Genomic DNA, 24,075 nt, shown 5'->3' with positions numbered 1-24,075 from the left:
TTTGGAGAGCTTCGTAGCATCATGCGCCTGTTACTTTCGCCTAATGATGAAGATATGGTTTTGTTGAATCCTTTGACACTAGACAAACGTCGGACAATCATGAGAGAGGCGGTCGATATACCCCCCTCCGATAACTTCGACATGAGTGGGGTCGATATAACCCCTTCCCGATACATTTTTTCTATGTATATGTTGTCGTTGTCGATATACCCCCTCTCCGATAACTTCAACATGAGGGGGGGGTCGGTATATATACCCCCTCCCCGATAACATTTTTTCTATGTATATGTCATCGTTGTCGATATACCCCCTCCCGATAACTTCGATATATCCATCTATCATGTTTGTATATTAATTGCCATGTTGTAATATTTGCAGAAACTATGGATCATCAAAGAGACTTCGTTCAAGAAGAGATATCGGGGGACATAATCCATGGCGGAGGTGATGTAGTCTTGTCGTTTCTCAACGACATTGAAGAAGGTCTGCAAGGAGAGGAAGCAGGCTGCAGTGATCAAACAATAATGGAGGAGGGCCATGATTGTGATGGTGGCTCCGGCGACCGTGATGATGGCTTTGGTGACCGAATGGAGTCGGGAACAACTGTTGCAAAGTCCGGCGAGGTATGTACATAAGTCTGTGCTGACTAGCTAATTGATGCATTAATTGTTTTGGTATGTACATATATTAACTCTTCTTTCTTCTTTTATATAGACCTCCGGATCAAGCAATACTTCAGTAAAGAAACGAGGCCCAAAGAAAAATTTGCGCCCAGATGAAAGGTTCATGATCACAGAAATCGCGCGTGATGGCCAACCGATTAAACCCCTCCGGACCAAGGAAGCATTTTCTGCTCAGTGTGGGGTTCTTGTTAGGGACATGATCCCGATCATCATCGAGCTATGGAATGAGCATAAGAAGGAAGAGCTTCTTCAAGTTTCTTTTGTCAAAGATAGACAGAAAGAAGATCTTTGGAAAGCGCTGAAGGTAAATTTCACCCTATCGGAAGAGGAGGATCCGGAGAATCCAGTTATAGAGCCATTGATCAAGTCCTATGCTCTCAAGAAGATGGCAGATCTATTCAGGAGGTGGAAGAATGAGTTAAAAACAACGTATGTCGACCAAGACAAGACTCCAGAATTCACCGGCCGATTTGAGAAGGTAAGAGATCACTGGCCCGCATTTGTGGCCAACAGGACATCAGAGAGGAGTAAGAAGATGTCAGTGACTAACAAGATAAATGCTGCAAAGAAGGAGCATTACCATCACATGGGGTCAGGTGGCTACCTCAAAGCCCGACCGTTGTGGGACAAGGCTGAGCAGGACCTGATTGCTAAAGGGGTCGAACCAGAGACATTGCACTGGCCAGATCATTGTAGGACTTGGTTCTTCAGGGCTGGTGGAACATTGGACCCTGAAACAGGGAAGTGGTGCTGGACGGACGAGCAACGTGCAACACCCATCACGAAGCTTCGGAAAGAAATCAATGAAGTGCGGGAAGGGAAGTTCGTTCCCGACAGAGGGAACGACGAGCTCACAAGGGCCCTCGGGAATCCTGAGCATCCTGGACGAACATGAGGCACGCCAGGCTCCGTTGCGTGGAAGGTTGGGTTTCCTGATGCAGGCAGTTACAAAACCCAAGAAAGGAGGAGGAAAGTGGAGCAGAGCGAACTGCAGGAGCTTAAGGCAAGGGTAAGAAAGCTAGAGGAACGAGATGTTGAGAACCAGCAACTGCGAGATCCTGCCCAAGAAGCTACCCCGCCATCTCAGCGGAGAAGCGGCATGGCTTCCACCAAGCTCGTTCAGCAGCCTGACTTGACGGGTCCTAGCTACCCCATGGATTTTATCACGGATTCACACCAGTGCCACCTTATGATGCAATGGCTTCAGCTCAAAGTCAAGGCGGCTGTCGGCTCTGTGTTCCCTCCTTCACCCGGAGCAAATTTTCACTACAGTCCGATTCCACAAGGCTATGCTGTTGTGATGGTGGATGAAATAATGGAGGGATTTGAGGAGCTCCAACTTGACCACCCTACAGGTGATGGGAGACTCAGCTGGGTCTTGCTATGCATACTCCGTGTCTATGGCGGAAGGAGCACATCAAGCTTCTGAACTTCACGGCTCCTTGTAGTCAGCTGGGCACTCCGCCGCTTCCTCCTCCTCCTGATAAGGCTAAGAATGTAAAAATAAAATAAAAAATACATTGATCATCAATGATCTTTTTGTGTAGAATCTAAATTGTCAATAGGAATCTTCCCCGATTTAAGAACCGGCGAAGACTCCTATTGCGGCCACAGATCCTACACATAGAGTTCAATGAAGACCAAGTGGTTGTGATGGTTTAAGAAGCACCATATTTAAGGTGGTAAAAATTCTATTCACGGAGCGGGGTGGGACTAAACTTTGGTCTAGGAGGGGGGGCTGAATTTATCAGTAGCACTGGTCGGGGAACAAGCGCTATTGCTAAGATGCATAGTAGTAGCGCTTGCAAAACGTGAGCGCTACCACTATCCCTAGCATACCTGGAACGGTCTATCAATTGTAGTAGTAGCGCATTTTATAGGTTCAGCGTTGCTGCTATGATCATAGTAGCAGCGCCCGTGCTACCCAAGCACTACTGCTATGTAACAGCAGCGCTTTCCTTGAACAAGCGCTACTGGTGAGCTCCTGTGTATAAGCATTTCCCTAGTAGTGGGAGTGCTCTGCTCACCGGCGAGGGGGTATATATAGGCATCACATTGGTCCCGGTTAGTGGCTGGAACCGGGACTAAAGGACACCCTTTGGTCCCGGTTCAATCCACCAACTGGGACCAATGGTGGTGGGCCAGGAGCGAGGCCCATTGGTTTCGGTTCGTCCCACCAACTGGGACCAAAGGGGCCAGACAAACCAGGACCAATGCCCCCACGAGGCCCGGCAGGCCCCCTGGCCTCACGAACCGGGACCAATGCCCCCATGGGTCCCGGTTCTAGGCTGAACCGGGACTAATGGGCTGGCCCAGCCTGAACCAAAGCCTTGTTTTCTACTAGTGACAGATGCCCCATAACAAAAAGTAGCTTGAAGTATTTATCTTGATTTTTCCCCAATGCAAGCTACCACTGATGGGCCTCATCAAAGAATACTAGAAAATAAAGACTCCCACTACACATGCATATCTACACTCTACTTTAATCTTTTCAGCTTTATGCACCGGACCACACTTTTCCTTCCCAAGCACTTGCCTCCTGCAGAGAGTCCCGCGGCTCCATCCGAACCTATTTTTTCTGACATCCGATCCTATGTAGCCTACGGGGCATCACCCTGGGGCTATGGATTGGCCATGCACTAACCATCCGTTTGAAGCGTCGTGGGAACACACGCGCGAAAAGGCACACTACAAAAAAAGGTAATGTTATGTGTTTGTCATAGTATGTCACCTTTTTTGTCATCCATATACATGTATGACATTTTTATGACAGAATCAAGATAGTCATATATGTGTTGTCATAGATGTACACTTCCATGATAGAAAATAACGCGGCATGTAAGTGTTTCGTTAAGGGTAACCAACGCATGGAAGCCATCGTAATGGGTCGTCATTAAACTAGAGTGTGCGGGTTCCAGATTCGATACTTGCTAAAGACATGGCCAACTGATGATCCTCCCATGTTTGACATCTTATTCATCAACGGAGCCATGTGTCAACTCTTCATTGGAACAAGTGTAGCACGTCCAATGGCAACATACCCCTATTAAATAAAGACACATGGCACCCAATATAGACTTCTTGGTAAAAAAAAAGGCCACCCCAGTCAAAGGCCTTGTTAAAGCCCATGGTACTAAGTCAAAGATTAGTAGATTTGGCCCATATAAGGTCCTTCAATGGCATGCTTGCATATAGCTCATTTACGGCCCAGGTCGAGACGACCCGTTAAGACTTGTGTGAATTCATCCCATTACCCGCACGTGCGCCATACAAAATGGCTCCAGCCCGTTGACATCTTTCGGCCTATATGTGGCCCATTGTGTCTTTTGGCCCATTAATGGCCCGTGGTGCTTCTATCCCATCTAGAGCATATAGTGACTTTTGGCCCATTAACAACATGTGGTGTCTCTAGGTCATTTTTCAGCCCATGATGTTTTTTGGTCCGTTATCAGCCCGTGGTGTGAGAGAAAAATGCAGCATGCGTCGGCTCCTTTTCATCCCCCGCTGCCGCGGCGGCCATGGCATCGGGTGGACATGGGCAAGCGAGGAGAACTGGGTGGCGGCGCCTCGATGCACTCGAGCGTTTCGCTGTCTGTTAGGCTCCCCCTGCACCATCGACACGTGCCCTGCACCACCTTCTCCGCCGCGCACCATGTTGTGTCTCCACACTCGCGCCTGTGATGCACGTGGAGCTACCTCCGTTGCCCACCTCATACCTCCGTTTTCGCTCAGATTCATTAAAACTAACGTTCAATCTATATAATTAGGAATCATTATTGGTAATACATGAAATTGGTGCAAAATATAAGTAAATTAAGGTGGAATTGATCGAGAAGGTAATTAAATTACGATGAGACTTGGAATTGGTGCAAAAGGTAAGTAAATAAGGGGGTTGATTAGCGTACGGGGAAGGGGCGGACAATGGGGGTGGTAGGAAGGAAAACTGATAGAGGGTGGGAGGGAGGAACCGAGGGACGAAGCACTGTCGGCTGAAAAAAGGAACGTTACTTATCTTTTAGGTATAATAAAGGAAAATATTCAGAGATGACCATCACTCCATCTTCATTTTTCGATTGCTGGAGCGTCTCGGCAGAAAACTTGTAGCTTACAATCAATCAACCAAATGGACAAAGAACACACGTTGGAGCAGCCACATGTTTTTTTTTCTCTAGACCTCTCACTTTCTACAAACCGTACCCGCCACTGTTACACCATGTCGAGTCGATGAGGCAACGGGTTCACTCTTCCTCAGCAAGCCCCGCTCTAGTGGTTGGTTTTAGAACTTTTCGTCCGGGTTTGAGAAGGTTTCGGAAGGTCTTTTCTTCTATTTTAATCTGCTTTTAGGTTTTTCCTATTTAAAAAACTGTTTTCATTTTTTATTTGTAAATATTTTTAATTCTCAAACTTTTTTAAAATTCTTGAACATTTTAAAATTCGTGAATAGATTTTTGAATTTGTGAACATTTTCCAGACTAGTGAGTATTTTGTAAAGTCATGAACATTTTATTGAGTTTAGTAACATTTTCCAAATTCATGAACTTGTTTCAATAATTTTGAAGATTTTTCGAAGTCAAGAATATTCTTTTGAGTTCATGAACATTTTTCAAACTCATAATTTCTTTTAAAGTTCACAAAAAAATTGAATTCACCATTTGTTTGTAATTCATGAACTTTTTTAAAATTCGTGAACATGTTTCTAGTTTATGATTTACAATTTGAAATGTGAACACAATTTATTTTAGTTTTAGAGCCTTCTTGGAAATAGAGAAGAAAACAAAAAAAAGTATGTTTTTTTTTGAGTGGGACAAAAAGAAATTATGTGAAAGGAATACGAAGGGAAAAGATGTCCGTTGCTCCCAGTGGGGTACATATCACCGCCCACCAGTAGTGTAAAAACAAAAGAGGTTGCAGGGATGATTGGGCCGCATCTCGTTTAGCCCACTTACTCGCACTTGGTTGAGCCGAAGTGGCAGTAGGATGGATGGGTACGTTTCAGCGGGCTTTCCACTCCGCCTCCTTTCCCTTCCCAGCCTCCAGAAGTCCAGATCGCACGCCGGCCACCGGAGTGACCGAGTGAGCTCACCACCGCGGCGGTCCTTTCCGCGAGAGTCGAGCTCCATCCCCGATATCCTGCCTTGCGCCACCGCCGAGTTCGAGGATGCCGTTCCGTTCTTTGGCGCGGTAAGCAGGAGATCGGCCGGCGGCGACCGGAGATCGACGCGGACCTAGCATGCGGCGTCGCTCCGGTGAATTCTGCAGCAACCAAGCGGAAGGGTGAGGAGGCGCCGCGTCGGCAACCCCCTCGCACTCTCGGGTAAGTCCAGTTCCTGTACTGAAGTCTGAATTATTAGTGTGAGAATCTGAATTATTTGATCCTTCAACTCCACGACTAAACACATACTGCACAGCAGAAGCGCGGCAGTGTATACATGCTGGATCAGAATTCTTTTTCCAAATGATGGCCAAACCATTTTTCAGTTTTCAGATCAGATAGGTACAATGTGGGGAAATACATCTCTGAAATACATACTGCAAGCACGATGAGACCCACAGCATGCACGGGAGACACACATATCATTCATTATTCATATTACAGACATAAGAAAGGCCAACACACAAATACTGCCATTTTGGAAAATAAATGCTGATGGGAAATCACAAAGTAACCAGCTTGTGGCAAAAGGGAGGCGACGGAGGCTGTTCTGCTGTCGCTTTGAATCATACAGGCTCTGTCCATGCCCCCTGATCCTTGTCCCTGTTAATGTTCAGGATGCCGGCATGAGAAAGCAGAGCCCAGATATGGGTGAGGAACTGCCCGCCATTCTCAAGATGCTGCATGTGTTGCTTGGCGGTGGAGTGCGAGGGCGCGACATAGACGATTGTCTCAGCCCAGAAATCCCCCATCACCTTCCAGTGCTGAAGCTCTTCTGGCATGCTCGCGAGCTGCTTACCAAGCTTGACGCCTTTCTTGAAGACTGTCCCAGGGTCATCTCCCTCATCTGTCCCTTCTAACTTCTTCATTTTATCGTAAATCTCAGAATGTTTATAGGATCCAAAGAGCTGCTTACGTTCTTTTAACACCTTTATTTCCAACTCTCTTATGTCCACCTCGTGGTACGGAAGCAGTTCTGGGACAGATTGAATCAAGTACGCACAGTATCTAGACAAATAAACTGCAACATCTCGGCCATTATCTCGAGTAATCCCATTTCTGTGATCATCAGCAATATGACAATATTCAGTTGCGATATGCCAAATGAGCATGACTTCCAGCTGAGAGTGATCCTTGAATGTCCAATAATACACCTCAAAAATTTGGTTCTTCCTTAGTGACGTTTCTCCATTGGTTAGGTTGCCACCAGTTAATATGAGTGACCTAGCAATAGCTCCCTTCATTGCATCAGAAACCTCTACTGGGTCTGCTATTTGTTGGATAAGTGAGGCCTGGTCAATCTTCTTTCTCAACGCCCCAGAAATAATAACCCTTCTAAGAAAGCCAATAACTCTTCCAATAAGTGAATTGGCTGCATTGCAATTGTGATACCTGAACCCAATCTGAAGCCAGATAAATTGCTGCTTGCGCTAGTTCCACTACAAGGACTGTACTGAGAACTAATAGAGTAATGATGTAATCAGTGGCTGTACTGTGTACTTCTATTATAGGATTTGGTGTCTCAAGAACCAATGATTTTCTGAAGGCAAACACTCCAACCGTTAAAATGAGACTTATCTTGAGTAAAATCACAGCTGGAATGAATGGTAGCCGTGATTCCGTCGATAGAAAGGTATAGTGATACTTTGTGAAGAAGAAATCATAGCAAAAACCCAGCTCAACCTCGATAATTCTGAATGCTCTTTTGAATCTCCCTTCTGATTTTCCCTGAAGAAAATTCTCTTCAGATGACAACAATTTTTTGAAGACAAAATCGTGGCGGTTAAGAATGCTGGCTTCGGGACAGACTTCCCCAAAGTAGCGCCGTTTCAAGAGTTGCCGACACAAGGCATATGACAGGCACAAGTCTTTCAATGCTTTGCCATCAGCTGAGTTGCCACAACGATCCCATATCTGGTCAACGGTAATTGATCGATCTGAGTTGCCACAGTGATCGTGCTTCCACATCAAATGGTCGATGATAAAAATGGGTCGCTCCAAGACTATGTAATTGTAGCCCTTCATGCTCTCGGGGTCAGAGTCACAGGGATGATCATTTGCATGTTTCTCCATTCTCTCTGCAACTAGTGTGTGGCAATAATTCTTGCAGTATCCCAACATTGTTAACCCCAGGGATTCAAAACAAGCTATCATTATAACGACCCCAGAAAGAAAGCTGACACAGTTGGAACTTGATGTGCCATTGTTGCGTATAAATGGAGTTAGCCTTGGAGTTACTAGCATAGCCATCATAAATCCATAGAACGAATATTTACAGAACTCGACAACAACCTGCATGTACTTTTTGCCAAAGCTGCCATTGAAATCATATTGCTCGACACCCGTTGTGCCCACTGAAGCCATCATGAGAACAACAGCCCAAACCGGATACGAAGAACTCTTGATTGGGAAAGACTGCATCATACCCAGTGTGAAGAAGACGAGAGGGAACACAAGTGTTTGACACACACTCAGGCCAACTTTGACGAAGGAATGATGCCACCGCCGCTTGCAGGAGCCCAAGATGAGCTGGAGAAGCAGCAGCGCAGCGGCTACCACCACCAGAACTTCAACCTGGACGATCGTCCTCCTTGGGTGGTTCAACCAAGGGGACAAAGCCTCCATTGCCCTCGTCATATTGACAGATCCATCTTGTCTGGATCCCGGCTCCATGGTGAGATGTGTGTGTTTTGCTCTTGTGGAGTTGTGTCTTGGAGGTCAACGAGTCTGGTTTGCACAGGTTATGGTGATGGCTTCCTCCAACTAGTACTCCTTTTGAAGCAGTGATCTGATAAATTAGACTATACATCTTAGAGGGATTCCAACATAAATAAGGGGACTTGGGGCGGAGTCCATGTCTTCTGTTAAGATATCTTCTGCACAGTACTCTCCGGCTCCCAAGAACTTTGACTTTCTCTCCCTCAATCGTGATGGGGATTAGCAACTCTGTAGATTGATTGGATCTACAGAGAGCCACTTGTAGTAGATGCTTTAAACACTTGTATTAAATTTGCAAGGGATCTACCAAATCTGGAGTAAGATAATTGTTTACATGTGCCGACAGTTGTTTGTGTTACAGTTTCACTTTGACATACTTCCTCAGGCCAGAAATATAAGTCCATCTAGTTATCCTAAGTCAAAATTTTATGCCTTTAGTTGCTAAGACATTTCAGTCGATGATTACCTCAAACATGAAAGGGCTTGAACGCTGTACTACTGAAGCAGTATAGTCTGAAGAAGCCCAGCCCCTGTAGAGGTCGGTCCATGGCATGGACATGAGAAAATAGTAGCTATAACAGCAGGATAGGATAATGTCGCTTAGACATAACAGAGAGCCCACTGTTAACATCTCATGCAAGTGCCATCCATTTCTCCTTCCAATTCTCTTCAGTTGCATAAGTGGTTTTATAGACAGATAAAGGCAACAAAGGTGTCTAATCTATCATAGTGTTTCACTCATTCTGCAAGTAAAAGTAGCATCACTACTACTGTCAGATTAGAAAGATGACAAATTAGAAATTCAAAGGTAGTTGACAGACTAAAAGAGATTCTTCGTTCGCCTGTCAATTGTTATATGCATATACTCAAACACTTGGTGTGCAGATATAGAGCAATACAGTTGGCGTGGAATAGAAGGACCATGTGACACATGTCGCCATCGTGCCGCGCACTCTGCCGGACCTTATACTTATAGCGTCGGCTTCTTGTCATGCCACCTGAGAACAATCGTCGCAACTCGAGGCCGCCGGGGACGCGTTTCAACAAGATAAGAACACCGTTGCAAACTCATTTTGGCAGCTCTTGAGGAAGACACACTTCCAGTTGGGTACATGATGCTAGCTGCTGTAGACGATGCGCACGCAAGTCTCTGGGATGGGGTTCTCGGAGAACGGCCGCTAGATATAAGCGACTAATGCGGCAATGCCCACGAGCGGCCTTATTTTCTTATGATCATTTCGTTAGGTCGAGTGGTTTTGAGTTGGATCCACTAAATTGGACTTCCATAACCATCCGTATGGAGCTCTACTGCTCCAGCCATGGGTGCTGCAGCTGGAGCACCAGCTCTTGCTTCAGTATTTTCTAGTGCGGATTAGGTCTCTGCTACTTGGGGCAGATATTCCTGCACTTTCCTTAGCTAAGCGAACATTTGGGACGATAATCTCCTGTTGAGGTGGTAAAATCGATGATCAGAATGAAGTCAGCCCAGCTCAGCGTAATTTATAGTTGGATTTACTGCCGGTTCATCTGTTTGTCCAATTGAGGGCAGGCCTGGCGCAGTGGTGAAGTCCTCCCCACTTGTGCCAAGAGGTCCTGGGTTCGAACCAGCCTCTCTGCATTGCACTTTGCAGGGGTAAGACTAGGTTCCTATAATCCCTCCCCAGACCCCACCTTGTGTGGGAGCTTCTATGCACTGGGTCTGTCCTTTCATCTGTTTGTCCAATTGAAAGTTTCTTCCATGATACTGCTGTTTTTGTTACAACAAGTCTCGTCTTTAACCAGTTATTGCTTCATTGGTAGCAGCATAATAAATTCGCAATTGATCTATTCAAATAATACAGATGGATGAGGTCACACAAGCCGTTGAAAACCTGAAAAGGGAATGGAGCCGAGTAGTTGCACAGCTTGAGGTGTGCATTGCTGCTATTGAATCCTGTGTGAAGCTGGGCAAGGGGACAGAAGAAGCGAGCTCTCTTCCTAGGTTGAACGGTTCTGCACTGGATGCACTGCAATTGCTCAATGCACTGCAGTGCAGGCTTGATCTTCTAGCAGAGCAGCTACCCACTTTTGAAGAAGTTCAGTCTGTCCAGGCAACCTTAGGGTCATGGAAGGAAAAATATCAGAGGTAAGCTATTCTTAGAAAAGAATTCTTTTGCTTCTTTAGTTTTTATACATAACTGAATTTGTGTTTTCAAGCTGCGCGTGAACCTGAGGAGTGCTAACTTGCAAGCAAAAGTGAACATTGGAAAAGCTGCTCAAGAAGAGGTGTGCGATTTTTCTTCAGAGTTAATTTGATCTACTTTATTACTTGAGCAATGCTAGCTTGCCTCTTTAATTTAAGGCCTTCTCACATTCTATTTTGCCTTATCTTAGAGGGAGCTTCTTCTGGGAGGCGGAGAAGAGTCCACTATCCGGAGGCGTAATCTTCAGTACATTGATTAAATGCGGCCTTTGTATTATTGGAAATCGTTGTGTTGATGTAACACTTCCATATGACTTCAAAATCAAATCACATTGCACTAATTAAAGTACCAACTTTCTATATTTTATTGTTTATAATTCTGTAATTTACGTTTGTACAATGAACACGAACCTGCTAAATGATATAGGACAAAGGCTGGGATGACCTCCGCTGCAGAAAGTACTACTGACAGCCTCCGTCGGTCTCGGCAGTTGATGGTTCAGGTTAGCACCCCTGCGTGTTCAGTCGATATGTCATATGGTAATGATTTCCTAGTCGTAAGTCCAGAAGTAATTTACTATAGATGTTTTGACAGGAAGTGGGAAGAAGTGCTAATACCTTGTCAACTTTTGGTAAGTTTTCCTGTGATTAAGCCTGTGCTTAATTAAGAGGCTCGGTTGTAAGAATCTGTGCATTTAAGCTTGGTCAACCTTTCCTCACAAATGTGTTGTTATTTGATTATATACTTTTTGTGGTTATTAATTTTTTATTTAGGAACTATGGCAGTCTTTGCTTGTTTTCCATATGAATAGGAACTATTCTTTTTCTGCCGTTTAAGGCATTTCCAGACCTATCAAGGCCAAGTTGCTAGCTAATTTTAATTTCTTTGTACGCAGATGGATTGCCAAGTGTTCTCCGAAAGGCTGAAGGTGAATATCAAGGGCACCGCTCTCTGCTGATGCGCACCCGTGGTTTGCTCTCCACGATGCAACGGCAAGATGTTCTTGATAGGTATGCAGCATCAAATCTTTTGCTTTACTCAGAACCAGCCTTATTACCAATCGTTTATGATATGGTCATGCAGTCTTGGTTCGGGTCTTTCAGTCAAACGGAAGAAATTGAACAAATGGGTTTAAGTCATATACAGTACCTACTAGTCCCGATGTGATATGCATTTGGTTTCCATCCGCTCTGCTTGTGTAAGCAAAATACTGCCTGGGTTGGTGCCAGTTTCTGACTATATCTGTTGCAGGATCATCCTGACTACTGGGTTCCTCGTGTTCTCCTTGGCGGTTCTTTATGTCGCCTCAAGACGGATTGGCCTGTTCACACTGCAGAGGAAGCTGGCCGATGCTATCAGATCAGGCTCAGTATCAGCTGGAGACATCTTGGGTAAAGTGCAGGAAGGACCTGCCCCAACAACAAATGCTCCTCCCAATTTCCATGTATGATGAACTGTGATTACTTACTTCCATCCATTGCTTATACATGAGCTTTTTACATTCAGACGCAAGCTACCTTTCAGAGTTGTTATTTCCTAGTGCATTTTCTCTAAAGTAACACTTGCTTGCTAAAAAGGACTATACTTGTGCACTGACCTGCTGTCAGACTTGAGTTAAGAAACACCTTCAGACTGATCTTGATGCCAAGAGGCATGCGGTAAAGATTCGCTTTGGGAATCCACAGACTTGAACAGAAAATTCAACTGAATTGTACAGTCAACCAAGCATATTTGTTGATAACAACCAAATTAGGAAGAAACTTGATAGTACGTTTCATCTCAAGGCTTTGAGGAAACTGGGCATGAACTCACTTCTCTACATGAATTCTTCTTCCAGGATGACCAGCACTCGATCTTCTGTCGCCCGTTCCACGTTGTTTGTTTGGCATATTTCATCCGGTGTTTGTAATAAGTTGTGTTAACTTGTGCATCACTTCCCCTGCCTGCAGCCAAGGAGAAGAAAATTACAAAGATCATGCTAGTTTGTCAGCCTGAAGGAGCAGTGGAAGAAACGCTCGAACTGAATTAACTTCGCATGTTAAGAAGTTGACCGTCACCCTTGTTGGTCATTTTCAACTCTTAGATGGAGAAATCACTCGTCTTTGATTTTGGTCAAGGCACTGAATAAGAGAGGTGCTACAGTAGAGACCAGGTGAAGGACAAACACTTGCCAATTAGCCATCCACAAACACGGTAAGATTCAGAAACCCAATTAGGCATCTACAGTTTACCCCTTCAACCGAGCATCTAGCTTGCTTGCTACAGAAGCTCTCACCGACTCGACCAAAACACCAATACCCATATAAGTGCTCTCTCTGTAAACAAATACTACCCCGTCAAGAAATACTTGTCGCCAAAATGAATAAAAAAGAATGTATCTGGACGTATTTTAGTTTTAGATACATTTTTTTTATCCATTTCGATGACAAGTATTTTCGGACCAAGGAAGTATAAAATATAAGACATTATAGATCACTACTACACATGAGTAACATTTTCAGACCTGACGCCTTGATAGAAAGATTAGTCAAGCGAGATCACTTACCGGAAAAGGCTTTCGCCCCGCTTTATATATAAAGCATAGAACAACAGTGCCCGGTACAACCGCACTCACCCACTACAAACACGCGCACGCACACACCCAAGGCAGGATACATAGGCGCTGAGCGCAGCAACACACTCCCTAGCACTACAAGAGCCACCGGGGGCTTCAGCCGTCAACACCACGAAGAAGTGAAGCCACATATGACGAACCGTGGGCTTCAAGGCGGCGCCTTCAGGAAGGATACGGCACCGGAGCGTCACCACCGCCCGGTCCGAGGATCAGAGTTTCCCCTGGAGCAACACGACGGGCAATGATAGCCGCGACGGCGCCTTCAAGAAAGGAGTGACCTTCGCCGTCGCCAGTCCGTCCGAATAGAGTAGGTTTTCACCCCGGCCAACACTCACCGCCACCGAACGCCACACCCCGGCTACCATGCAGCCCACACGGCCATGGCAGTCGGGCAGCACCGAGGCACGAGCTCTGCCCATGAGCACCGCGCCACCACCACCAGGGCCGCCGCCCCAGAATCCAAGACCTTGACACCAAGTCCCTCGAGCCCTACCGCTACCCCAACCGCAGAGACGGGCGGAAAGGATCCGCCTTTCGCACCCCTGGCCGGACCCAGCGCCGAGACCCAATAGGCTAGCCACAACAAGCCTCCATCGAATCGTCCTGCTACACCGGGCGCGAGTCGAGCACGGTCCTGCTGCCGGGCGCGAGACCAGCTCGGTCCAGCGGCACCGAGTGCGAGACGGTCGATGGACCTCGGCCGGGGGAAGGCCGGCCCTCCGGCGAGAGAAGCGAACGAACGCCGAGGAGAGGGGTCGAAGGCCGACACAGGCAGCCTACAAACGAGCCGACGCCAGAACAATCTGGCCGCTGCCGCAATCAACCTGCCACCACCACATCACCTGCGCCTCCACGCCCTAGTCAGAACCACCCGAAGCCCCGCCACCCCGCAACGGAGCAGCATGGACACCGATCGCCACACCACCACCTCCACGGGGTCGACGGCCACCCCGACAGCGAAGACCCCCACATCCACCGGGTCTGGGCCGGGATGCCCAGATCCGCCACCAGCACGACCTTGACCACCAGATCCCACGAGCTGCAGGGGGGAGGAGTCGTCACTGGCGGGTCACAAGGGCGCGGGGCGGAGTGCCGGAGCAGGAGCCGGCCGGGACCCGACGCCGCGGGCAGGAGGGAGGCGGCCGGCGACGCCATCCATCCGCGCGCAGGGGAGCACCGCCCCGCCGCCGCCTCGGCCACACGACCTTTGGTCGGCGGCGCCCCCGGCGGCAGCGAGGCAGGGGGAGGCGAGGCGGAGGACCGGAGGGAGGCGCGAGGGTTGCCTCCCGACGGCGCTCGCGGGAGCGCCTCGGGAGGGAGAGGGGGCGTCTTCACTGTGTTTTTCTCCAATGCAGAGAAATTCCAAGCGAGATCTCTTCACAGAAGATAATGGAAACTCACGGCCCAATGCAAGTAAGCAAGCTCATCAGATCCGCAAGGATCGGTATAAGAAGAAGCGTGAACTAAAGCAAAAGATGCTCACAATTACTCATGCGGAACTGCTGGCCTTGCAATCTGAAATTCATCAGATGGAAGATGGATTCAACAGAGAAGCAGATTATTGCTTTGGTCCCAAGGATCGGCTCACTGCACAAGTGTAGAATCAAAATGTTTATGTCAGTTCTTCTGCACCCCCGCCTGAAGAAATTTTGGTGGCTGAAGAAATTGTAGAGCCTGACGAAACAACTCTTTCTGCAACAGTGATTCTTGATGAACCTGTCAACTCAACAGTCATTTCTCCTGCAAATTCTTCACGTGTGAAGAAAACCATTCTTCCTTCTGCATCAGAAGTGAAGAAGATCAAGGCTGCCAAGAAAGACGATCTAAAGAAAAGAAAATCTTCAGATCCCGCTAGTGCTGAAACTGTGAAGAAGTTGAAGACTGATGCAAGTGCTACAACTGCACCAATTTATGTTGAGCCATTGGCCACAACGCCATCCACAGCTGAAGAGACTCACCGTCGCCTAATTCCGTTCTCTAAAGAACGTGAAGGTGAAGAAATTCCTGCTGCTTCCTCAGAGCAGGTAGATGAGGAAATTGATGTTGACACAAAAGCGACGTCACACATGGTATCATCGCCCCAGCCTCAGTTAACTGCTGAAGAGGTTGGAGTTGAAGAAGAAGAAGAAGAAGAAGAAGAAGAAGAATTGACAATGCCACAACTCCACTCATCCATGATGAATTTTGGAAAGAAGAACACCCAAATTCTCCTCTGCACACACCTCTGACGCAGTTTCCTCAGTCGCCATGTCAAACAAAAGAAGTTCTTGGTGGTTTTGAAAAACGACACACTCATCTTCAGACCATCCCTTTTCTATTTTACTTCGCATATATGGCTTGTTCGAAGTCAAACTTTGTAAAGTTTAATCAAATTTATATGAAAATATATTAATATATACAATACTAAAGTAATATAATATGGAAATTAACTTCACAACGCATCTAAGTATTGATTTTGTACTATGAATGTTAATAATTCTTCCTATCAAATTGTCTAATCCCATCCCAGAGACCCATGTGTGCATGCATCGTCTACGATAACTAGCACCAGGTTCCCAACTGGAAGTATGTCTACCTCAAGAGGTGCCAAAACGAGTGTTAAATGCGTCGCGGGTGGCCTCAAGCTGTGACGACGACTCCGACGCTATAAGCGAGCCTATGGTTTTATCACCTATCATCTGTTGAGAACCAACCCTTTCATGTTTGGGGTAATCATCAGCTGAAATGCTTCAGCAATTAAAGGTAAAAAAAGTTTGACGCGGGATAACTAGATGAATTTATATGTCCAGCCTGAGGAAGCATGCCAAAGTGAAATTTTAACAGAAACAAGTGTCGGAATAAGCAAACACTTTTTTGACTTCAAATTTGTAAGATACCTTACTCCAGTAGCTAGATCCGTATCGAAGTATGATGCTTAGAAGTGTTAAAATCATTCAATACAAGTGGCTCTCTCTAGACCCCCAGACAGTGGCTAATCCCCATCACGATGGACGGAGAGAAAGCCAAAGCTGGTGGCAGCCGGAGAGTACTGTGCAGAAGATACGTTAACAGAAGACATCGCCTCCGTCCCAGGTCCCATTACTTATGTTGTATATAAATCACTGAGTTGTATAGTCTCAATTATCTTATCACCGTTTTAAAATGAGTAGTTGGAGGGAGCCAGCTGCACCACTCATAACCTGTGCAAACCAGCCTGGTTGACCTCCAAGACCACACACACACACACACACACACACACACACACACATCTCCCCATTCATCTCCCTCCATGGAGTCGCGATTCAAAAAAGATGGAGTTGTTAACATGACGAGGGCAATGGAGGCTTTGTCCCCTTGGTTGAACAACCCAGGGAGGACGATCGGGCAGGTTGAAGTTCTGGTGCTAGCGGCCGCAGCGCTGCTGCTTCTCCAGCTCATCTTGGGCTCCTGCAAGCCACGTTGGCATCATTCCTTCGTCAAATTTCCTGAGTGTGTGTAGAACACTTGTGTTCCCTCTTGTCCTCTACACCTTGGGTATGATGCAGTCCTTCCCAATCAAGATTTCGTTGTATCCCGTCTGGGCTGTTGTTCTCATGATGGCTTCAGTGGGCACGACGGGAGTAGAGCAATATGATTTTTATGGCAGCTTTGACAAAAAGTACATGGAGGTTGTTGTCGACATTTGTAAATATTAGTTCTATGCAATTATGATGGCTATGCTAGTAACCCCAAGTACAACTTTAAGCTTCAGAGAACAGGATGGCAGCGTAAGTTCCTATTGTGTTGTCTGTCTTTCTTCGGCCGTTTTGTTGACAGCGGGTATCGAATCCCTGGGGTTAACAATGTTGGGATACTTCAAGCATTTTCCTATCACACTAGTTGCAAAGAGGATGGAGGAAAGTCCAAATGATCATCCGTGTTACTGTGAACCTGAGAGCATGAAGGGCTACAATTACATAGTCTTGGAGAGACCCATCTTTATCATCGGCCAATTTGTCTGTGGCAACTCAGATCGATGCATTAGCATTGACCAGATATGGGATTATTGTGACAACTCAGCTGATGGCAAAACATTGAAAGACTTCTGCCTGTCATATGCCTTGTGCCGGCAGCTCTTGGAACGGCGCTACTTCAGGAAACTCTGTCCTGAAGCCAGCCTTCTCAAGGCTCACGATTTTTTCTTCAAAACATTGTTGCCATCTGAAGGGGATTTCAAAAGAGCATTCAGAATTATCGAGGTAGAGTTGGGTTTTTGCTACGATTTCTTCTTCACAAAGTATCACTATCCTTTCTATCAATGGAATCATGGTCACCACTCGTTCCATTTTTGATTTTAGTCAAGATAATTCTCATTTTAACAGTTGGAGTGTTTGCCTTGACAAAATCACTGATTCTTGAGACACCAAGACCTATCATAGAAGTACAAAGTACTGATGCTGATTACATCATTACTCTGCTAGTTCTCGCTATAGTCCTTGTTGTTGAACTAGCACAGGCAGCATTTTATCTGGCTTCAGATTGGGTCCAGGTATCAGTAGCCTGCAGGTATGTCAAGAAAAATTGTAATGCAGCCAATGCACGTTTTGGAAGAGTTGTTGGTTTTCTTAGAAGGGTTATTAATTCTGGATCCTTGAGAAATAAGATCAACCAACACTCAGTTGTTCTTCGACGGAAGCACTTAGACCCAATAGAGGTTTCTGATGCAGTGAAGGGGGCTATTGCTAGGTCGCTCATATTAACTGATGGCAACCTAACCAACGGAGAAACATCACTAAGGAAGAACCAAATGTTCGGGAAGTGTTATTGGACATTCAGGGATCACTCTCAGCTGGAAGTCATGTTCATTTGGCATATCGCAACCGAGTATTGTGAAATTTCTGACGATGATAGAAATGGGATTACTCGACATAATGGCTGAGGCGCTGCAGTTAATTTGTCTAGATACTGTGTATACTTGATTCGATCTGTCCCAGAACTGCTTCCGTACCACGAGGTGGATACATTAGAGTTGAGATCCAAGGTGGGGAAAGAACGTAAGCAGCTTTTCGGATCCTATAAAAATTCTGAGATTTACGATAAAATGAAGATTTTAGATGGGACAGAAGAGGGAGATGACCCTGTGACAGTCTTGGAGAAAGGCGTGAAGCTCGGCAAGCAGCTCGCGAGCATGCCGGATGTGCTTGAGCGCTGGAAGGTGATGGAAGATTTCTGGGCCGAGACAATCATCTACGTCGCGCCCTCGCACTCCACCGGCAAGCAACACATGCAGCATCTTGAGAGTGGCGGGGAGTTCCTCACCCATATCTGGGCCCTGCTTTCTCATGCTGGCATCCTGAACCTTAACCGGGACAAGGAGCAGGGGGCACAGGCAGAGGCTGTGTGACTCAAGTCGACCGCAGAACAGCCTCCGGCCGGCCAGACTCCCTTTTGCCAGGTTACTTTGTGATTGCCCATCACTATTTATTTTCCAAAATGGCAGTGTTTTGTGTGTGTGCGGCGTTTCTTATGTGTGTACTGTGAACAATGGATGCTATGTATATTTCAAAGATGTATTTGAACATGGTGTACCTTTTGTACTGAGAACTAAGCAAGTCATTTTCTGGGAAAGGAATACTTATCCAGCATGTATGTAGTACATTTCCGTGCGTTGCCGCCTTTCTGTTTTGCACGAGGCGTGCACTTAGTCAGTATGGAGATCCTCACAATAATTCAGACTTCAGTGTATGTAGTACAGGCATTGCTCTTACCCGAATGCGAGTGGGTTGCCGGCGCGGTGCCACCTCACACTTCCGCTTGGTTGTGAAGCCGAATGCTAGGGCAGCCTCGAGCTCCGGTCGCCGCCGGCCGATCTCCTCTCCGTTCTCCTGCTTACCGCGCCAAAGGTCGGAACGGCATCCTCAAACTCGGCGGTGGCGCTAAGGCAGGAGATCGGGGATGGATCCCGACGCCCGCAGGAAGGACCGCCGCGGAGAACAGGGGAGACCACTCGATCACTCCGGTGGCCGGCGCGCGATCTGGTGGAGGCCGGAGGGTGCTCCGCGGTACGCGCTGGATAGCCGGAATCGCGCGTACCCACCAGTCAACAACCCCGCTGGAGCAAACTGGGCCGGCCCAGTAAACATAGCAAGGCGACCAAGGGACATTTTATTCTCTGCTTTCTTTATCGGGTTTTCTCAGCCGGGTTCTTTTATTATGGTCGGTTTCCTATCAAAATATTTTTTGTCAAAATACTAAAAACCTACAAAATAGTTCGCGATTTCAAAAATGAAATCCTTCGGGATCGTATATTGATTGTGATGAGATAAAACCCTACGTCATGCTTCTTATATATTGATTGTGATGAGACACAAAGTACAAATTGATCTACCTCGAGATCGTATCAAGATGTTCTAAGCTCTAAACATTGTGAAGCGTCTGCATGGCTCGACAGACTAAACCCCTAGGGTTTACAAATGGCCGGTTGCGATCCAAGATAAGCGTGCCAATCCTCTAGATACATCGTAAAGTGTACGATAAGTCTTCACGTGGTCTTCATTTGGATGACGGTGAGGGTATCAGCCTAGCCAGGACCCATTCGACCACTGGTAGATCCTCAGACCGGCCCATAAGTGATGGGCGGACATGGTGCGCACCCTCCTAATCCGGGACACCGTCACCAAGAGCCTCTTAGTGTCTGCACACTTGGTTCTCTCAGGTACTGAAGTCTGAACACCTCGACCACGACAGTTGCAAATCTGACCATGGCATCTCCGCATGTGCTCTCAGACATCCATAGGTACTCGTCCCACGAATCAGCAGTTGTGTCATATGCAAGCATTCGTAGTGTGGCTGTGCACTTCTGGTAACCAGAGAAACCAATCGTTCCCACATCGTCCTTCTTCAAGATGACGTAGTCATCATAGGACCGAGCGCCATGATACAAACGATCGAAGACAGTCTTGTGCATCCGAAAATGCCAACGAAAATGGTCACCGAAGAGTGCATCTAGGGCAAAGTAGTTGCCATTGGTGTCAAAAGGCCTCGCGTCCTGTTGCGGTTGATCACTCGATGACCCTTGATCGAGCCCTTAAAATTGAGAACAAGCTCCTTCGCACGCTCCGCGTCTTCAAGGACTGCCTGCATCATCGCCGTCTCATCCGAGTACTCGTCCTCGTCGGACGAACCGTTGGACGACTCAGCATATTGCTCGTATATGTACTCCAAATCGGAATCCATTGCTAGAAAGAAGAAGGGACAACTTTTGTAGCTCCGACAATTCATCAAACAAGTGACGGGCACGATGAGTATAGCAGTAGCGGATGGTACCTGGTGGGGTGGTCGAATGAGAGGGGTTGAACGGCAACAGAGAAGAAGTGGGGGTGGAGATCGGCTGGAACGCTGGAGGTGACAGAGACGTGGAGAGTTCCGGCAGGGGTGTGGCATGGCGGCCGGGGTGATGGAGCGGCGGCGAAGGCAAGAGAGAAAGAAGAAAGGAAAGAAAATGTCAAGGCTGGAGGCACGGGTCCAGGAAGGATTTTGGGTGGGCCGAGGGTGTCGAAGTCCTGCGTGTATGTTGTCCGGACTCCCGCAAAGCTTCCACACATTTCTTTTCGGTTTGCGGGAGAAAATACGTCTGCACTGCTCCACGGACCGATACAGAACCGCGTTGGATGGTTTCCGCGGTCCGGACAACGCGATCCGAAGCGTGTGAATAGCGGTTTACGGGTCCGCCTTGAAGATGCCCTTACACACGACACACTTGTGCACCCTCTAACTAACATTCTTGGTCAAGATACAAAGGGGTCAGCTTAGCAAGCCATCGACCAAAAAATGCAATAAAAAAAAACATTCTTGGTCAAGATCGATTATTTTGATTGTTCAACGTTGTTCCACTGAATTAGATGCGCAGTTGTCGTATGTTTCATACTTTTCTTCGTTTTGGAGTGGAATCACAAACTTGGCGTGTGTTGCACTACGTTCCAACTCCGAGAGTATACTATGAACACAATCTCTGCCCTTTTAACTCAAGATTGCTTTTCAGAAGATTATTCCCGTCCCACGGTGATCGAAATCTCAACCGGGTGATGATTATTAGCACTAACAGTGCTTGATCTAATGATCTTGTTACAAGCACCAGCAGCCGGATCGAGCGGGGACGAGAGAGACGACGTCAAAAAAGCTCTCTATCTACACGTAGGGTGAACATCCATGGCGCCGATGCATATCTTCTCTGCTACTACTACTACAGTCTTATCGGAGAGGGCGCTGCAGCTGGATGACGAGCACGCTGATGTCGTCGGAGGAGCCCCTGGACACGGCCATGTCGACGAGCCGGCGGCACGCGGCGGGCAGGTCGCCGGAGGAGGCGGCGGCGGCGTCGACGGCCTCCTGGTTGCCCACCTTGTCCCACAGCCCGTCGGAGGCGAGGATGAGCAGCTCGCAGTCGGCGCCCAAGTCGACGGTTCTAGTCTCCGGCTCCGCCACCACCCACGGCTTGAGGTGCGCGTCGCCGATGCCCCGGGTCACCGCCAGCGAGCCCTGCACCCGCCATACGCCGCGGCAGTTGAGCACCAGCCCGCCTTTCAGCGCCTCGATCCGGTCCCGCTCGTCCTGCCGCGACGCGCGGTGGTCGTCGGTGAGCGCCTCCGCCCTGCCGCCGCGGCTCAGGACCGCGCGGCAGTCCCCGGCGCCGGACACCACCAGCTGCCGCCCGCCCTCGCGGAGCAGCGCCGTCACGCAGCAGGCGCCCCCGCCCGCCTGCTCCCGGTTCTTGGAGGAGGTGGAGGAGAACTCCTCGTCGGTGCGCAGGTACGCCCGCCGCACGGCGCCCTCCACCGCCGCGCGCCCTGCCCCTCCGCCGCGCGCCGACCTCTCCAGCTCCTCCGCCACGATCCGTGGCATGTTCTCCGCGGCGAACTCCGCGGCGCTCTTCCCTCCGTGGCCGTCGAACACGGCGAAGAGGGCCTGCGCGCGGTCCCCGCCGAGCGCGACGGCGGCGACGTGGCGGTCCTCCATCTCGACCCGCTTCCGGCCCTTCCCCCTCCGGCAGAAGGCCGCGAAGCCGTCGCCCTGCTCCGCCACCTCGTCCACCCCGCTCGCCGCGGCGGCCTCCAGCACCGCCGGCGCGACGGTGACCGCGGCCGGAACTAGCAGAGGCGCCGGGCGCCTGCGCTTGACCGGGGCCTTAGCCGGAGCAACAGAAGAAGAATCCTCAGCCTTGACGGCGGGCAGCGGCGGGGCGGCGCACGGGGAGGGGTCGGGGTGGATGCGCGCGCGGAGGTGGGCGAAGGGGCGGAGCGGCGAGGAGGGGAGGAAGGAGGCGCCGCTGCTGGAGCAGCCGTGGTGGTGGTGGTGGTGGAGCTGCTGCTCCAACTGCTGGAGCAGGCCGAGGCGGGACGGCGAGAAGACCGGCGAGCCCGGTGCCACCGCGCACGCCATGTATCCTTCCCTTGCTTTCCTCGCTTGCCTTGCTCACTCGCTCTGCCAAGTTGCTCTGCGGCGAGACCGAGAACTCCTAGCTCCTCCTCCTCTTCTTGCTGCTGCTTCGATGGTGAGCTCTTTTCTTGTTACTCCATTGATGGGCTCCTCGTATATGTAGGCGGGGGGAGGTGGGGTGCTAGCTGCGGCCTGCTATCGCTCGGCCGGACACGATGGCGACGCGCGCGTTTGTTTACCATAGTTCGGCCGATTAAACTAGTCTAGTCAAAGATGGATGGACCCGGCGAGCGACGGGGCGAGAGATCCGTGCGACCTGCTCACCCAGTGACTCGACGCCGCAATTAACAACCGTATTAGTGACATGACATTAATTATTTTTAACACGCTACAACGAAAGCGCACAATGAACACACCCACACATACCCCTACTAGTAGAATGCCCGTGCGTTGCAACGGGCTTTTAAAGTGCTCTTCATTTGTTCCCTTTGTCTTCCCTTAACTAAAATGTTTCTCACAGTGATATGTGAACTCATAAATTTACAACCAAACCAACATATCAAGAGGTAAAAACATATTTATCGAAGAGCATATGTACATCAGATTCAACATTAAGGTTCTGATGTCCGGTAGATTGAGAACAAAAAAAATGGTGACTTACCAACAAATCTCATTTATATTTCAGAACATGGTTGTCCTACAATTGTGTGCCTACAAGATCTTTCTTCCCCTTCCTCCCTCCCTCCCTCGATCTATCGCCCCTCTCTCCCCTCTCTCTCACTCACTCTCTTAATCTTGAATGTGTTGCCTTCTGAAGAGGGCTCTAGCGGTCTAGTAGCCGTCTTGTGAGCTGGTCGTCATTCTTGTTGTTGGGGGCGACAGCGAATGAATGAGACATGGGTATGTGAGGCATCACAAAAATGCGATTTCAAAATTTTATTTGGAAAACTTTTCTAGCTCAAACTGCTTATTCAAGTTTGAAAATCAAATCACATGTATAGAAAACATTTTTTTCACAAACAATATGGGTGCAAGGAGACATGTATAAGGGCATATGTTGTAGAGGAATATCGACTTTTTATACATGGGAGGAACCAACAAAGAAATAAAAATTTGAGAAAATGTTGGGCACAACTGTATTCTCACATGTGGACCTACAATAGATGTTAGTAAATAGATACTCCCTCCATCATCCCAAAATAAGTACCTCAACTTTATAGTTGTAGACGGGTATTTTAACTGCTTCATTTCTTGAGACACTTATTTTGGGACGGAGGGAGTACTTCAGGAGTCACAACGACATTTTTAAAAGTGTTATTACCCATCCAAAGA

General features: G+C 48.1%; 2 protein-coding genes across 6 annotated transcripts; one reads left to right on the top strand and one right to left on the bottom strand.

Annotated features, from left to right (window-relative positions):
* The first annotated feature begins 5,672 nt into the window (after nucleotides 1-5,672).
* LOC123043534 (uncharacterized) lies at nucleotides 5,673-14,541 on the top strand. Of its 5 annotated transcripts, none has more exons than XM_044466015.1 (9): nucleotides 5,673-5,997; nucleotides 10,395-10,678; nucleotides 10,750-10,818; nucleotides 10,927-11,032; nucleotides 11,163-11,238; nucleotides 11,331-11,367; nucleotides 11,632-11,746; nucleotides 11,988-12,180; nucleotides 12,574-14,541. In XM_044466015.1, coding segments are annotated over exons 4-9 (495 nt in total). In that variant the 5' UTR covers nucleotides 5,673-5,997; nucleotides 10,395-10,678; nucleotides 10,750-10,818; nucleotides 10,927-11,030; the 3' UTR covers nucleotides 12,646-14,541. The 5 variants fall into 5 exon arrangements, 4 of the variants coding, with proteins under 4 accessions (XP_044321950.1, XP_044321954.1, XP_044321953.1 ...); XM_044466019.1 differs by having other exon boundaries at nucleotides 12,686-13,933; XM_044466018.1 differs by having other exon boundaries at nucleotides 10,395-10,818; nucleotides 10,927-10,972.
* Nucleotides 14,542-21,338: 6,797 nt separating this feature from the next.
* Nucleotides 21,339-22,884, bottom strand: LOC123043533 (probable protein phosphatase 2C 32). The gene has a single exon (XM_044466014.1). The coding sequence runs from the start codon at nucleotides 22,744-22,746 to the stop codon at nucleotides 21,559-21,561; it is 1,188 nt and encodes a 395-aa protein (XP_044321949.1). The 5' UTR covers nucleotides 22,747-22,884; the 3' UTR covers nucleotides 21,339-21,558.
* Nucleotides 22,885-24,075: the final 1,191 nt, after the last annotated feature.

This window comes from Triticum aestivum, chromosome 2B, assembly GCF_018294505.1.
Source record: "Triticum aestivum cultivar Chinese Spring chromosome 2B, IWGSC CS RefSeq v2.1, whole genome shotgun sequence".
Classification (NCBI taxonomy): Eukaryota; Viridiplantae; Streptophyta; class Magnoliopsida; order Poales; family Poaceae; genus Triticum; species Triticum aestivum.
The sequence above is the reverse complement of the archived record's forward strand: the minus strand, read 5'-3'. Positions and strand labels throughout refer to the sequence as shown.

What these genes read in the sequence shown, in the direction of transcription:
- LOC123043534 (XM_044466015.1), top strand. An exon ending in TAATACCTTGTCAACTTTTG is followed by an intron (nt 11,368 to 11,631) that starts GTAAGTTTTCCT and finishes CTTTGTACGCAG; the next exon opens with ATGGATTGCCAAGTGTTCTC. An exon ending in CGGCAAGATGTTCTTGATAG is followed by an intron (nt 11,747 to 11,987) that starts GTATGCAGCATC and finishes TATCTGTTGCAG; the next exon opens with GATCATCCTGACTACTGGGT.
- LOC123043533 (XM_044466014.1), bottom strand. Translation starts at nt 22,746, where the DNA reads ATGGCGTGCGCGGTGGCACCGGGCTCGCCGGTCTTCTCGCCGTCCCGC.